The sequence below is a fragment of the Pezoporus wallicus genome, unplaced genomic scaffold (assembly GCF_028554395.1).
Source record: "Pezoporus wallicus isolate ANWC-B61680 ecotype Strahan unplaced genomic scaffold, APGP_CSIRO_Pwel_v1 contig_11160, whole genome shotgun sequence".
Taxonomy (NCBI): Eukaryota; Metazoa; Chordata; class Aves; order Psittaciformes; family Psittacidae; genus Pezoporus; species Pezoporus wallicus.
In genome coordinates, this window is record NW_026637511.1 from 558 (window position 1) to 17,737 (window position 17,180).

The 17,180-nt window shown below is 45.8% G+C and overlaps 1 protein-coding gene across 1 annotated transcript; it reads right to left on the minus strand.

Moving 5' to 3' along the window:
* Nucleotides 1–11,037: 11,037 nt before the first annotated feature.
* Nucleotides 11,038–14,002, minus strand: LOC130597441 (guanylin-like). Its single transcript, XM_057405988.1, has 3 exons — nt 13,928–14,002; nt 12,554–12,743; nt 11,038–11,106 (listed from the first exon to the last, which is right to left on the minus strand). The coding sequence occupies exons 1-3, from the start codon at nt 14,000–14,002 to the stop codon at nt 11,039–11,041; spliced, it is 333 nt and encodes a 110-aa protein (XP_057261971.1). The 3' UTR covers nt 11,038.
* Between the last annotated feature and the right edge of the window lie 3,178 nt (nt 14,003–17,180).

Sequence of the window (17,180 nt, forward strand, 5' to 3'; positions counted from 1 at the left end):
GCCATAACACGTCACTATATGCATAGCATAAGTAAAATATACTGGAAAAACTGAAAGTGGTGTATTTTCCTCTTCAACCCCAACCCTGTGATGTCAGCGTGCCCATAATTGCACGTAATGACTACTATGATATTTTTAAGAAAATTTGTGAATTTCTTCCAAATCATTTAAATCAGCCTGGTCTGAAATATCACCAGTTCTTTGGGGTTTCACCTCCTAGTTCTGGGCCTAGTCTGCTCTAAGAAAAGTCAGCTTTAAACAAATGCTAAAAGACCCTAAGTCGAGTGACTCTTCCTCTAGTGCTTCTTCAAGCAGCACCAAAGGCAGTTTGATAATTTATTCTGAGATGGACAATTACACCTGTGAGTCACGGTCTATCCACCTATGTTTTTGTATGGAGTGGAAACATAAAGACTTTTGTAGATCAAAACCTTAGGAACCTGGGAAGAAAGGATAAGATTTGGAGAATCTTCAAACATTTTTCTGGCACTTCAGTTACAAACTGGAACTTTCCTAACAAAAGACATTAAATTCCTGTCCAGCTCAGAAGAAGCAGAGATGAAGCCATTCAACCCCAATGTAAAAGAAGCCACTTCCTCTCTTTCCTGTCCCTCATTAGGATGAGACACATCCTAATTCTCTCTACAGTCCGTAGGCTAAAGATCTGATGATCATGGCAGGACAGTACTTGCACACTGAGGATCACAGAGATTTTTGGGGTACATGTTTCTGTGTTTGTAAAATACACGGAAGAGTGAATGCGCACAGGAAACAGAAAGGCTGATAGAGATCGAACTTGTTTAAGCTGAAGAGCTAGGATCCAAGGTAGCCCAGGCTGTGAGTCTGTGAATTCAGGGGTTACTACAGCTAGGAAAGCTCCCAAAAGAAAACTCCATCCCACCCAGTCCACAAACTTCAGACAGTCTCATAGGCAGAGAGAGATGCAAATATTCCTGAGATAGCAGGGACACTGACAGAGAGCAATTGAACAAGATATTCCAATCAGAGGACATCACTGTTAATTTTTAACAGTTGTAAATTGCATTTGCTTTATTAATTTGACTGGTTGATACATTGTCCATCTGTACTTGCATATCAGTCTGGAGTTACTGTGATCCGTGTGTGCACGGATTGCATCACATAGATACAAACATGTTTGGTCATCAAGTATCAATCCACAGAGGCGGTTTCAGTCATCTGCAGGTTACCAACCTGAGTTCATTGCCTTGGGATTTTAGAGCCCTGGTAAATGCAGAGGCTACTTGTGACCACCCCAATAGCACTTTCAATAGCTTTTTGGAAGAGTCGTGGAATTTAACACTTAACTCCCTTCCCATTAAACATTGGAAGAGATGATTCCCATCTTCCTCTGTCTTCCCTTTGACTTTGTGCTATAAAACACCCAATGTGTGCAAAGGGAGTTAATTCATTGATCACAGGCAATAAAGCATCAATTAGCAAGCCCAGAGCTCCTGAAAGTCTTCTGGAGCCCAGGATGTGAGCAGCAGGGCTGCAGGGGCACTGATGCCTCCAAAGTGATCTCTCTACCTTGGCCCAGCATTCATTATTGCATTGGTTACTGCAAGATGCTCAGGAAGGAATTCTCTCTAGCTAATTTGTCAAGACCTGTCAGGGATACTCTGTCCTGCAGAACGAGACATTCTTCAGTATGTGAAGCCTTTGGGAAACAGTTAAATAGAAATTTGGGATAAAATGGGAAATAGTTCATCCAAAGCTCAAAGCACCGTCTGCAGCTGGAGGGAATGCTTTGAAGGAGGTCACAGCGCACCATTCTGGCTTGTCTGCAAGACTGTCTGTGGTAGTGCTGTTAGAAATGGGCTAGAATGGCATTTCAGGGGTCATTTGTCATTCTTTTGTACTGTGACAGGAAAGACTTTAACGTGGGCCCAGGTAAGCAGTGTTCTTAATTGTTTATTAAGGACCAAACCCACTTTTGTGTGTTTTAACATGGTTGGTGTTAGGGTAAAACCAAGAGAAGATTAATGTATCTCCCCGCTCACAAAGGCAGCCTTGATAAGGAAGCACTGCCAGGCTCAGGCAGGGATTCCCCTGCCTTGCTGCTGGGCCCTTCTCCATGCGCAGGGAGGGCACAGGGACCATCCTCAGGGGTCTTTGCCTGCAGTCCCAGACCAGCCAGGAGGCAGCTGCAGATCCAGCAGCACATGTGGAGGACACCTTTCACCCCAGAGCAGGAGGGACCACGTTTCCAGCTGAGCCTGCAAGCTTTCCACAATGAGCAGTTCAGTGATTTCTTTGGGCAATGTGGGGTGTTTTTATAGAATCACAGAATCACAGAATGATCTGGGTTGGAAAGGACCTTAAGATCATCCAGTTCCAACCCCCTGCAATGGGCAGGGACACCTCACACTAAACCAGGTCACCCAAGGCTCTGTCCAACCTGGCCTTGAGCACCGCTAGGGGTGGAGCATTCACAGCTTCCTTGGGCAACCCATTCCAGTGCCTCACCACCCTAACAGGAAAGAACTTCCTCCTTGTATCCAATCTAAACTTCCCCTGTTTCAGTTTTAACCCATCACCCCTTGTCCTATCACTACAGTCCCTAATGAATAGTCCCTGCATCCCTATAGCCCCCCTTCAGACACTGGCAGCTGCTATGAGGTCTCCAGGCAGCTTCTCTTCTGCAGGCTGAAGAGCCCCAACTTTCTCAGCCTGTCTTCATACAGGAGGTGCTCCAGTCCCCTGGTCATCCTCGTGGCCTCCTCTGGACTTGTTCCAACAGTTCCATGTCCTCTTTATGTTGAGGACACCAGAACTGCACACAGTGATCCAAGTGAGGTCTGAGGAGAGCAGAGGGGATCAGATTCTTTATCATATTCTGCACTTCTCTTCTTGCACAGTTCATGCAGTTGGTTTTACTTACCCAGATGATGTTGCTGAATGGTTTTGTTCTGTTTAGGGGGTGATTTTTTTGCTTTCTCCTAACCTTGTACCGACTATTTTGAAGTAAAGTCTCCTCTACCAGATCTATGTTTGCATTAAGCCAGTCACTCTGTGGATTACAATTTCCCTCTCAAAGGTGATTTTCAGCAGTGCACCTAGGCAGTTGCATTTGCCTTCACTGTCAGATCAACCATAAGCACAACTACAGCTAAATGAGTTTCTTGGCTGCAAATAAGTTGTCAAAATATTAAATTTCACTTTGGGGAAGGATTGTTGTTTAATCCCAGCCATGTTCATCAGTGTGGCTGCAATAGCAGATGATTGGCAAGAGCTGCTCTCCTTGAGCAGTTGATCAGAGAAAGATAATTCTAGCAGTTGAATGCACACAAGTGTCACATGATAGAGCCACTGTCTGAATGCAGGACTGATGCTAAGAAGCCTGGATACAACAGAAACAGTCAGGTCCGTTCTATTTAATTAACTGAATGAAATCTAAGCAGGTTCATCTGTTATTACTAGAACTGGATGTGGGTTCATGTAACTAGCAGAAAAATATATCTCCAGCCTGCCAGATTGCTGAAACAGAAATAAAACCAACATTAATTTGATTGTGTCTCCTGCAGAAATCAAGTGCCTCAGTCGCATAAGGCAAAATGTGTTTACAGGTGAATGTTTTATTCTCTCACCTTTCTTGGTCAGTTACTAAAGCATATTTTCAAAGTAGGGTTGACCAGATCAGTTTTTTAGAAGATGGCTCATCCTTGGCTCTCATGGTTTTAGTTTATTCTCCACAAAACTTCATTTTTGTTTTAATTCATGCTTATATCACTTATGGACCTAAAGCTTTTGTCTTCCTTTCAGTGTAATCATATAGATATACATATAGACACACACATATTTATCTCAGAGAATACCCTTGTAACTTCACTTGAACAAGAATAACTGTGCTTATGGCCAGAAAATCCTGTCCTTGGACCCTGGACAGTGGAGGGTGAGCTTATTTTATGATCTGCTTTTGTTATTTCATTCCGTTATCAGTCTCCATGCAATAACAAGGTAATGATTGCAGCAGACGTCTCAACTGATAGAAATATGGGTTTGTGAGTATCATGGGAACTGGTCTGCATTTCATTCACTGGCAGCTTCTCCACCGTTGGTGATTCTGCACTGCCGTTCATAAACACAAAACAATTCTTTTGCAGCAGAGGGGGTGGATTGCCAAAGAGATGCCAGTACAGTAAAATAACATCTTCATTTTCAAACAAAACCTTTCCCACACGATCCTTCCAAACAGTGCCATCACGATGCAGTCATCTGGGGAAAGATGGTAGTAAACAGGATGTTGAAAACCAGTGTGGAAGTCAAGATGGTTTTGATCAAGACATTTGGAATGCCAACTGATATGCAAAGAAAAGTAAAAGAATAAGGCAAACACAGAGTGTTGGTCCTGTGATAATTCTTATAACAGAATGTGAGTTTTGCTCAATAGCCCTCCATGGACTGATCTTCCATGTATGTTTTCATTCCATTTTTAAACTCCTGTAAATATTTGCCATTTGTTGCTGCATGTGACAAGGAGGTCCACAGCTTGTCTTTCTGGGCTGAGAGCACACATTGCCGGCTCATGTTCAGTTTCTCATCAGCCAGCACCCACAAGTCCTTCTCTGCAGGGCCGCTCTGAATCACTTTTCCACACATCCTGTAGCTGTGCCAGGGATTGCCCTAACCCAAGTGTAGGACCTTGCACTGGGCTTTGTTGAATTTCATGAACTTCACTGTCCATCTCTCAAGCATGTCAAGGTCCCTCTGGATCCCATCCCCTCCTGTGTACCAACCGAACCACAGAGATTGGTGGAAAGCAGAAAAGATGCTGATCTGGTCAAAATGCTATCTGTCTCACCATAACTGGACTGAAAGCAACAAAAAACGACCTGCATCTTTAATTCTAGTGTCTGGTAGTGAAAATATCCCAGACAGAGGTGCCCACTGAATTTGAATTCCAGATGCCTGAAAAAACAAGATAAGCCCCTAGAAAGATCTAAGTCTATATAGACTTCACTATTGTTTATCAGAACCCATGCCAGTCACACAAGATATTTAATGTAAATACTCTGCGTGCAATTAGTTTTATAGCTGTTTTATTGCTTATAAACCTAATTACGTCATTACTGGTACTTTCTTTGACCATTACTGTAGTTAAAATATTACTCAAAGACAATGGCACCTTTGTGTGTTTAGTGTTTGCCGAGAACTCTTTCTGCATCCTTGCATTTGTGTGATAAGTAGGAATAAGAGCATAGCCAGAGATAAGACCAATATAATCTAAACTGCTTGCAAACATTTTGCATTTTTCCTAGCGTTTTTCAATGTCATACGCATAATGGCATTGAAATTTTATTTCCTCAGCAAAAACTTCATTTTAAGTTAGTAAAAACTCTTCCTTAGTGACACGGGCAGCAAAGCGTGATATATGGTTAAATCATGGGTCCTTCTGATTCACCCACTTTCATCATGATAATGATTAAACTCTGCCAACTCTTCCCATGGCAGCACTGACAGGCAGGGAATCTTGTTAGGCTTTAAGGAGTTTAGCACCGTAGGGAAGATGCCAGTGACCCTGGTAGACTGGGAGACAGACAGCATGAAGCAGCATGGAAATCTCGTACAGATTCTTTGTAGGATCTGTTCACAACACTCCTACAAGATTTCTTGCCTTATTCTGTCCTTTGCTGTCTCGATACATGTTGTGCGTGTACTTGCTGCATACAGCAATATAGGATCATGACGCATGTATTCCTCAAGGCTAGGGAGGCACCAAAATCATTAACTTAATCACGATCATTACAGTCACAAACTTAACTACAATCATTCTTTTAAGACCACAGCCTTCCAAGATCACATCTGTCTTCCACCCATGGGCTCATGGTATGAGAAATTACTAGGGAAGTATTCACTAAGAAAAGCTTCCATGTTTCCCAGGGGCCAGCAGCAACGGGCAATGTTATACTGGACTCTTTTACCATCCCTTGGTACTTTATTGCAGATTCCTCACCATTTGCAGTGCATGTTGCCCATGACACAAAACACCTCTATCAAATCCTTCCACATAAAATGAGCAAAGAATAAAATACAAGCATGGACAGTTAGAATATTTTTCACACTGACTGATTGTTCTACTCTCTTCTGAGTTTACGTATGAGGAAGTCTTTTTATGACTGCTTTATTGCTGCTTGCTCATCATAGGAATTTACTTGGTGTGTTTATCTAGCAACAATTTCATAGCTTTGCTTGCATCTTCCTGGAAAAATACTATGATACAGTGAAAAGAAGTAGAGTGGAGTGACAATGAAGGAGGGAAGTATTCCTTTATCTCTGTTCACAAATATGAAGAACTTTTAGCTCAAGGCACAGCCTGCAGTCCAACTTTCCAATGGTTAAAATGGCAGGTTAGCCAGTGAAAAGTTTTTGGCTAAAGAAGCCAGAGCGGCTGTTTTTCTTTGGCAATGTGTATTCAGAGTAGGTACCAGCTTGTTCTGATTTCAGCTGGTGTGGACTTATTTTTCTTCCTAGTAGCTGGCATAGTGCAGTATTTTGCCTTTAGTCTGAGAATAATGTCAATAATACACTGATAGGTTAGTTGTTGGTCAGTAGCAATTACCCTGATCTAGGACTTTTCAGCCTCTCGTGCTCTGCCAGTGAGGAGGAGCACAAGAAGCTGGGAGGATGCAGAGACAGGACGCCTGGCCCAAACTAGCCAAAGGGGTATTTCATACCACAGCACGGCATGCTGGGATAGACACTGGGGGGGTTTATGTTGAACAACAGATTAGGGTGATCTTATGTAATATTTGCTTAGCACTTGTCACTTTTCCCAGGTTTCAGGCCAAGCAGTCATGCTGAAATTCAGTCTGTTATGCTGATCTACAAAGTTCCCAGCCAGGGCTCTCAGCCATCTTTAAGCTTCCACCTAGGTATGGATACATGGTACTTCTCATGTCCAGACTCTTCTGCCACAAAGGTTGTTAATGAGTGTCTCCTATGGCTCAGGACACAGAGTGGAGCTGTCTAGGGAAGCAGGATGTTTATACAGATACCTGCTCACTGGGTATTGGCAGTGCTTTGTACACATGCATCAGCAAACAGCCAAAGTTTGATTGCCCTCGAACACACTGAGATGAGGCCATGGGAGGAAAAACAGGCAAAAAAACTTGCTAATCTTACCTGAGGATGCCAGAGGAGACCTTCTTGCATTCTACAACTGAAAAGAGGTAACAAGTGATAGGACAAGAAGAAATGAGCAGGGGAGGTTTAAATTGCATACTTCTTCACTGAAAGTGTGGTCAAATGCTTCAACAGGCTGCCCAGGGAAGCGGTGGAGTCACCATCCCTGGAGGTGTTTCAAAGACATGTAGATGGGGTGCTTGGGGACGTGGTTTAGTGGTGGACTTGGCAGTGCTGGTTTAATAGTTGGACTTCATGATTTCAAAGGTCTTTTCTAAGCTAAATAATTGTATGATTTAGGATGGTTCTACCCTCAAAAGGTGCAATTAGGTGAAATAAATGAGTTGAGCCAGCAGCTTACTTCTTCTGAGCAAAAGGCTGTGACTAGCTGAAGACTTTGGCTTCTTTCTTGTCAACAAAGGCAATGAAAACTAGAGGATATTTCTTTCAGACCTACCTTGGTTTTCCTTCATTCACTCTCTCATGTGTATGTTTAGTATACAGGCCAAGAAGCAGATGCTGGTGAGTACAGGGTCACAGGAGGAGACAGCAGCTGTGTGGAGGAACACTTAACATTTGCCATGGGGGTTACTTCATAGGGCAAAGAAATCTTTTCCTAAAGCAAGAACATCCTACTAGTCAATACACAACTCTATGGACCAGTACGTCAACTAGTACACTGTACTAATACTTGTACACAGTATTAGCAGCTCAGCAAGTCAGTTTAGGGTTTCTGCATATGCATGAAGCCTGCAGGATATTTCTCAGATTGTGTGCAGGTGACAGTGGGTCAGTGGAGGAGCTGGTAACCCAGCCTGATGAGATATTTGTTCTGCTCCGAGCATGCCATGCCTACAGCTCCGGTTCCCAGAGACTGCTGCAGAGCACCATTCTCAAAATCTGGGTTCTCCAGTGGGCTTTTCACTGCCTGCTACAAACATGAACTCCACTGCTGCCAATTGTTTCCTGGCTTTCTCGGTGTGTTTATTTGATTGTGTGCACCCCTTCCCCTCCCCAGAGACATAACGCTCATTCTGTATAATCCCCAATTGCTAAAAAATTCTCATCCAGCAAGTGCAAAACAGAGGTTCATTACCCTCCTTTAACCCCCATGTTCTGTGTGCCAAGACACTGCTCTATACACTAGACGATGATTCATCTGTGGTGTATAAAAAGGGGCAGAGGACTCATGGGAAAACACTCATGAGGTTCTCCATTCCAGCACGCACACCTTGGTTCTTATTGCCAGCGGGTCTTCCTTGCAAAATGCATAACCAGTCCTCTCTGAGCCACTCCAAGCTGTTGTGCCTAGATTTAGGGATTTGACAAGTTAGTTTTAAGAGAAAATATTAAGCCACATTTCTATATGCAGAGCAATAACTTTAGGGTTCAAACAAGCCCAAGTTTCCTCTTTTGATTCAGGAAATCCATTTTCCCAGAGATGCCGATTTTGAGGCAGCAGGAAGAGCCTTAGCGTGAGATTCTCCTTTAGCATTTGCTGTCAGATGTTTTGTATCAACATATCAGATGTGAGGAATTATTTTCTGCAAACACATACCTTTTTTGACAAATGAAACAGGAATTGATACACCTAATATTGTTTTCAAACGTCAGCTCTGAATTTAGGCATCTAGCTCCTGAGATAAGTGCTAAGGCACTGGCACAGGTTGCCCAGAGAAGCTGTGGCTGCCCCATTCTGCAAGTGTTCAAGGCAAGGTCATACGGGAATTGGGGAACCTGGTCTAGTGTGAAGCATCCCTGCCCATGGCAGGGGGTTGGAACTGGATGATCTTAAGGTGCTTTCCAACACAGACCTTTCTGTGATTCTATGATGTGTTTGAGAAGCCCTAAGATAGTTCCCCACTTATTTAACTGCACAGAGCTGGTGACTATCTGGCTCTGAAAATCCTGCAATTTCATCCCATCATTTGGAGGGAATAAAAAGAAAGCTTGGAGATCAGATGAAAAAGCCCTCCTTCCCTTCTTGCCTCTTGGGATGTCCAGAGCTGGTGCTGAGACCTGATCAGATGTTGCCCTCCATCCGTCCCCTGCCCGCAGTGGTGGAACTGCAGCACCCTGTGGTGTAGAAGGTAAGGGACATCAGTCTCTTCTACCTCTTGTCACTTTCTGTCCCACACCTTCTGTGTGCCCCTTCCTGAAGCTCATTCCCAGTCCTATACCTGATGGATTCAATTATGAAGAATGTGGGAGGAGACTATGTGCCTATGTTTGCTAAAAACCTACCTTTAATATTCCATCACGTGTTTGAACAGGTATGCACACTTTCAGAAAAGTTCTGTGATCTCAGCAGCATTTGTTCCTGGTAGGACATACATGCTTTCCATGTGGGGTTTTCTTGCTCTGCTGCCATATCTTGAATGTTTTGCTCTTAATGAGAGGTGATGGGCATAAACCCAAAGGCAGGAAGGGCCACCTGAACTTGGGGAAGAACTAATTTACTGCGAGGGTGACTGAGCACTGGGAAGGAATGCCCAGAGCGGTTGCTGTGCCTCTTTCCCTGTTGCCTTCCAATAGTTTTGTTACTGCATTTTTCTCCCCCACAGAAATTGGGCAAGTAAATGAGACTTTTGCTAGTGAAATAGTTGAAAGAAAGTTTTCAGAGTATGGTGATGTGCAATAAAACCTTCAAATCTCCTTGAAACACCAATTGCACATTCGATCTTCTGTTCCTCAGTCCATGGGTATAGATGTATGAGCTGCACTGCTTACAAATTCTGTAGAACAAATTCAAGCTGTTAAAATGGCAAACTGTTCATGGAGTTAGGAAATAGATGAAGTCTTTAGCTCCACAGGAAAGATCAAGAAATTGTTTTCGATTAACTTAACAAGCCCTGCAATTGTTTGATTGTTTTAGGTGGATGCAGCTACTAAGAAGTGTTTATTTCAGTTACGCTCCACATGGAACGGTATTTTTCCTTTCAAGAAACTACTAGTACTGGATATCTTTTCTAGAAGAAGAGCAAGTAGGCAAGCACACTGTCCCTCACCCTAACGTAAAACGCCACAAACCCCAGGAAAACCATAATAAAAATACCACACAAATTATTACCAGCTTTTATTTCACATACAGCATAGAAACATGGGAAGATGCTTTTTTCACAGTCTTGCCACCAATAAATAAAACACACAATGCAATGTTTAAATTTCAAAGTGATTCCAGCATAGCAGTTTGGAACTGCTGCCTGCTAAATAGAGCTGAGTGAACTTGACTGTCTGCCAAAAGATGGGGCTTCCATACTGCTACGTAGAAAGCGCTCCTGTCCTCCGGTACATTCATTTCCTAAATTTCCAACAATTAATGACTAGGAACAGACTGGGAACTTTCTGGCTATGGAAATGTTGCTAAACACCAATAACTTGTCCCCAGGTTACTTGCTTTCTTAGAAACATACACAACCACATGCAGACCTCCAGGCAGTGAGATAGTTATCCAACACACTTGCCAGAATTGGCTGGAAAAGGTATCTTGGTGCTGTTGGGTGTTATGTGTAGGGATGGCCAAATCACAAGCAGATTTCGCTATTAAAAAGGCTGCAGGACACTACTCAGTTTCACCCATCATGTGCCAAGTCAGACAAAAGAGTGGAAAATGAAACTGTGCTAAGACATTTTTGTTCCAGTGTGACACAAGGCGCGCAGAACCAAAATGTCCCAGATGAGGTTTCCAGGCTCCTTGTTTCCAGAACTGCACTGCTGGTGCCACTTGGTCTAACTACTTCAGGACTGCCATTGGTATGTCTACATGAGCTAGAAGCTCCAGTTTGACTGTAGTGGAGATGGAGACCAAATATCGATTTGTGTAAGCACGGATTTGCAATAGGAGTGCACAAACTTCCCATTTTGACACATGTTCTTTGAACTGTTTCATCTTTGTTCAAAAGCAACCAGCGCAGGCAGCGTTGGCGCAGATTTCACATAAATCAGGATCTTGGACAGCCAGGTCTGTTAGAGAGAAAAGAGGGGGTTTCAGGGAAATGGCAAGAGACTTTCTTGGCAAGCAGAGCCACACAGCAAGGGATTTGAGGACTCTTCTCTGTAGGCTTAAATGATAGGTTTAAAGTAACATAGTAAAATATAGCAAACTGTTCTAACTTGCTAGCATGTAGGGAGTAAGCAATGTCTCGCTTATGGGGGGAGTGAAAACAACTAAGGAGGCAGTAAATAAGACCAAGGATGCTAACCTTCAAGACAACAGAGACTGGAACAGAACAAAAGCAATAAGACCAAGGATGCTAACCTTCAAGACAACAGAGACTGGAAGAGAACAAAAGCAAGGACAAAGTGCTTTCTAACTCAGCACTAGTACCTTTCAGCACTAGGATCATTCAGTGAACACAGTGAGGAAGACAAACAGCAACCACCAGAGACTCCCACTCAGCAGGAAAGCGCATGCGTAATTGGGATGCAAATATTATAATTAGTTTGCAAGACTTTCATGAATATGTAAATAGTTTCATAGAAAACCTGTAAATATGCATGAGTATCCTAAATACATAGCCACTGCGGGCACGGAGTGAGGGCGCTCACCTTTGCAAAACTATTTGTGTGCGCACCCAGTGCTGCAATAAAGAATGCCTGCTTTCTAGAACTCCACATCAAGTCTTAGAGAGTTTCTTTGACCGCCTTTTGCAGTAACATTTCCATCAATGTTTTAGGAGTTTGAATTTTCTATGCAGTTGTTACTGGTTTAAGTAAAATTAGTTCTTGCAAAAACCTGGCCTGAAGAATGAGCTCAAGCCTGAATTCATTGGGAAAACAATGGAAATGTGGAGGCAAGAGAATAATTGGGAGGATGATTGGGATGTGGCTTGTGGAATCACAACATTCCTTACACTAGTACTATATTTTCTAAAGTGACCATTGTATTGGACAGCAGATAAAAGCAACAAAATGAAGTAAACTGTAGCAGCCTGCTCAAAACTCAGTACATGACTGATCCACCTCATTTAGATCTCACACCTCTTTTAGGCTACCTGGAAGAACACCTTCTACACTGATTAGAGAGAGCAATTAGACCCATTTGGAATTTGTAGTTTGCTACAACTGAGTGATATAACCCTGATTTTCCTGTAAGCCAGAGGATAGAGCGGGCTCTCCCACTTAAATCATGCAAGTTAGCATGCAGCCACCTGGAGGAAGCTTTTTCCTGGTTACAGCAGCCTGATCCGTACAGGCTACAGCTAAGCTCAGCACATCAGGAACTGTACTGCAGGGTGTTCACAGCCAGTGCTGGCCATCAATCATAGGAGGGATAGAAAGGCAGCATGGACACTCTCATCTGCTTTAGAAGTGACAAGAGCAAGAATCATGTTTCCTTCCCTGCTGCTACTCAAATGTTTAAGGCTGAAATCGTGACAAAAATGGCAGCTATGCAATATGAGGAACATACTCAGCCTCTCAAAAATCATGGATGCATCTTCTCTTTTGCACACAGATTGGAATTCCTCAGGAAGATCTTCTTCATCACATGGAGAGTAGCTAGCCATTGAAAGCATAAAGCGAGGGTTAATGTGTCTGTTCTCATTCATAAGCTCCTTCAGCTTCTTCACAGACTCAAGGGAGAATTTCAAGTCTCCATCCTATGTAGACAGAACCAGAAATAAAAGACATCAGGATGTCAGCCTTAGGCAAATCTAGACCATTTCAACAATGAGCTCTCCCGAAAACTAGCCTATAAGAAAAAGACAGTGTTGAAACGAAGTCTATATAAAATCAGTGTTAACTGAAAGCAAAATAATCAGCTCTTCAAGGCAAAGACCTTTCAGAGCAGCAGTGAGACCTGGCTGGCCAGTCAGAATTTGCATTATGTGGATAGTGGCAGACTTGGTGCATTTCTCACTCCCAAGAGAGACACCTTAAAACCTGGGGTTGAAAGATACAGGCTGGTAATCTTCAGCTAGAAAAGATGGCTTGGCAATACATGGTAGAGACTTATGAACTCATGAGCTGAATGCAGGCAAATGGGAGTTTAATTTCTTCACTCTTTCTTCTAATACACCAGTGGAGAAATTCAAGAATTGGCTGGCATGTGGCAAGATCTAACCAAGCAAAAAGAGCTATTCCTTCCTACTGCACATTGTTAAGAGCTGAAATCACACACCCCAAGGTACTGTGTCAAGTTTTCTTTAATTTAAAACTCGTCCACGTGATTAATGGAACACAAATTACTGGCACCATAAATATGACACTTCTGACTCAGAGCTCATACCAAAAGCTTCAGGAGGCTGGGACAGTATTCTGGGAAGTATTACTCCATGTTTTATATTGCTAGACCCTCTGCATCTCTTAATGATCAGTGGATTCAGCTAAGCATTTCTTTCACCCTTTTTAATGATATTTGTGTAGGTCTCATCTCATAAGCTGATGAATTTCATAAAGAACTTCCTGCCGAGAAGCAGGCAACACAAGACAATTGCTTTTGCCACATCTTGTTTACACCGTTCTGTAAAGTTAGAAGTGTTCCCAGACTAGCAGCTTCACAACACATGGGTTATGTACAAGAGAAACACAGTGCCTCAGTCAGCAAGGGATTTCAAAGCAGTGATAAGGCTGGTGAAGTTAAACTGCACCATGTTAGTAATGCACAAAGAACTTCATAGAAAGAAAAACAGAACAACAGGGAGATTAAGTTGGATATCAAGCCAGAGTAAAGCAAAACTTCAGGTCTATTACTGAAGATTCCTGCTGCACCCACAACACCTCACATGGCACCAGTACTTCATTGAACTTGCAACACCAACAAACTAAAGAGCAGAAAACTCACCTGAACGTAGACTGCCAGAGAGCTGTGCACCAGTAAGACGACTGCAAGGACTGTAAAGGAGAGAAAGCCTTTCATAGTGCTTGCAAAGTATAGCCTTTCCTAATCTGAATGTAGCGTGGTATCTATTTGAATATCTTTGCTCTTTGCTTTCTTTTTCGGTCTCTCAGACTACCTCTTTTCTTCTAAGCACTCTGACAGCCTCGCAGTCAGAGGTCTATGTTTCAGTGCAAAGCTGGACCTTTATAAAGAATTCACATAGCAATTCCTGGGTAATCCATTAAACAAAACTCTTTATTGACATATAATAAACCCTCTATAGACTATCAGTTATCTACTCCTGAGCAGAGTAAGACATTCACACCCAAGCAGATCTGGGGGTTATGAGTCTCTCCCTCTTTGAGACACTGGCCATGACACAGGCAAGCAAAACATTCCAGCCTACAGTAAGAAAAACCACAGAGCTTGATCTAATGCAACACCTGAAACTCAGTCTTTATATCAGGGATGCACGCAGATTTCTGAGCACAGGCTGCAGAGCTCTGAAAAAGAGAAATTTTGAAGGGTCCCATGAGGTATTTTGGGGGTCCCAGCAGAGGTTTTGGGGGGTTTGGCCTTCTGGGGGCTTCAGGGTGAAGGGGTAGAGCAGGAAGCTTGCTGAGGCTGAGGCTCTGGGGAGGGGAAGGGGCTCGAGGTGCAGGTGGTTTGAGGTGCCAGGGGTTTTCGAGGGGCAGCCCCCAGCAGGGGCCATGGAAGAGCAGAGCAGAGCTCAGTTGAAAGGGGCCTACAGCAATCCTGTAGTGCAGCTGCCTGACCAATTCAGCGCCGGCCAGAAGTTCAAGCTCGTCCTTAAGGACACAGTCCTTACTGGCATTGTCCATACGGCTCTCCAGCACGCACAGCCTTGGCACACCGGGAAGCTTGTGCCAGTGTTTGAAGCCCCTCTTCCTCACATCAAGTGTGAGCCTGCCCTGGCTCCCAGGGAGATCAGCACCGCCCTCCACACGTCCCCTCTTCAGGAGGCTGCAGAGAGCTCTGTCCTGCAGCCTGCCCGCCTGCTCCCAATGCAGCCCCTCCTCGCCTGGCCCTGCTTCCCTCGGCACTCCGTCCTGCTCGACGCCCCTCTGGCTCTTCCCCCCTGGAGGCCGTCGCTGCTCTGTCCCTCTCCCCCCCCGACCCCCGCTGCTGCTCCTCAGCCTCTCCGGCTCGCTCCTGCCCTGCTCCTCCCCGCGCTCCCCTCTCCCGCCCTTGGCCACCCCCTCTTCCTGATCCCTGTGCCCAGGGGCCGCTGTCCCAGCAGGGCCTGGCAGCAGGAGGAGCGCCCCGGGGCCCGCTGGCAGCGGCAGTGCCAGGGCAGAGGCTGCCGGCGGCCATGTCGGTGCTGGGGCTGCGGCCCAGCTCAGGGGAGGGCCGGGGCCAGCGCTGAGGCGAGCGAGCCCCTGCGGAGATGGAGACAGCCCCGCTGTGGGCACAGGCACCGGGCACCCCGACTGCCAGAGCCCCCGAGCTGCCCCAGCCCGGCCTGCGCCCTGCAGCCTGCCCGGGAGGAAAGGGCAGAGCACGGACAGGCAGGGAAAGAAGGGCCTGGGCTCAAGAGTTTCCCCGGCAGGACAGGGCGGAGAGCGGGAGCTGTGGTGAGGGCCGGGCCCTTGGGGCCAGCTCACCCTCTTCTGCCTCTCAGTGCCTCCAGGATCCCCCTCCCTTTGCCCTTGCTGGCATTGGCCGCTCCATCTCTGCCCTGCAGCCCAGGGCCCTTTGTGCCTTCCATCTCTGTCCTGCTGCCCAGCCCTGGCTCTCTGACCCCCAGCTGGATCTCGCTCCCATCTCTTATTTTGGCCTCTTCCCCCTTCTCCCGCCTCCTGTCTCGCCAATTCAAAGCCCTCCCTTTTGTCACACCTTCTGTGTGCCCCTTCCTGAAGCTCATTCCCAGTCTTGTTTGAGAACAGCTGCTCTACCACGGCCCCTTAGCACAAGCGGTGTTTAGGTACAGGAGGCCTGGATGTCTCTTGGCGTGCCATGACATGAACTTTTTACAGCTCTTTACATAGCCTGGAACAAAGGGGACAGGAATTCACTGACATCCATATGAACTGACATCCATCCCATGTTCATTGACGTCCACCAACACGGCTGACCCTGTGGCGATGGCAGAGCAGAGCCGCACACGGCAACATCCCCACATCAGCAGCCAAGCCAAACGCTGCTGAGGCCACAGAGTCCCAAGTGAGGGAAACGCAAGCAGAGTCAGGAGGCGGTGCAAGAAGGGGGCTTTAGCCCAGGAGCCAAGCAGAGGAAGATGGTCCTAGGCAGCCAGAGGCTGCTGCTGGGAGGGATGAGCCAATCAGGGCTGAGCAGAGGGTCGCCAGCCAATCAGGGCGCAGTGAGGGAGCTGGATGCGGTTTCCAAGGCGACGGGCCCCATCCTCACAACAAACTCACTGGGTGCGAGGGGAGGCTGCCGTTGTGCACCCGGTGTGAGGGGATCGAAGGCTCTCGCTCCTTGGGTTGCGTCCTGTGGTGCAGGCCCCATTCACAGCAGCATGGTGGCCCCGGAGAGCAGCGCTGGGAGCAGCGAGGCCCGGAAAGAAGCGAAACGAGCCTACCAGTCACTGCTGGAGCAGCTGAGCTGTAACAGCAAGCAGCACATAGATGTCCTGACCATCGTGGCCGAGGAGAACATGCGCTTCAGCAAGCACATTGTGTCCCTGATTGAGGCACAGATCATCAAGGTTTTTATATGCCACTCGCTCCTACTTTTACCTGTACTGCTGGAGGGACCAGCTGGGGCAGCAGGCATGGGTGGCCTTAGGGGCTAGGAGGAAGGGCATAGGGGAGAGGGAGTGCTGAGGAGTACAGGAGACAGGCAGCACAAGGTGCAGGGGTTGCAGGAGGAGGAATGGCGGAGGGACAAGGAGAGAGAGGAAAGTGGGCAGGGGACTCCCAGGAGGGCGAGAGCCCTCCCTCCCTGATTGTACTAGGAGAGGGTTTGGGACTCATCCCACCGAAAGCTCTGGGAGAGCAGCATGCCTCCCGATTGAAGCCCCATGTCAGTTTCTTCTCATTACTCCAGGCTCCTCCATCACAGAAACTGCCATTCCTGTACCTGATGGATTCCATTATAAAGAATGTGGGAGGAGAATATGTGCCTGCATTTGCTGGAAACCTAACTTTAATATTTCCTCGCGTGTTTGAACAGGTATGCACTCTTTCAGAAAAGTTCTGTGATCTCGGCAGCATTTGTTCCTGGTAGGACATAC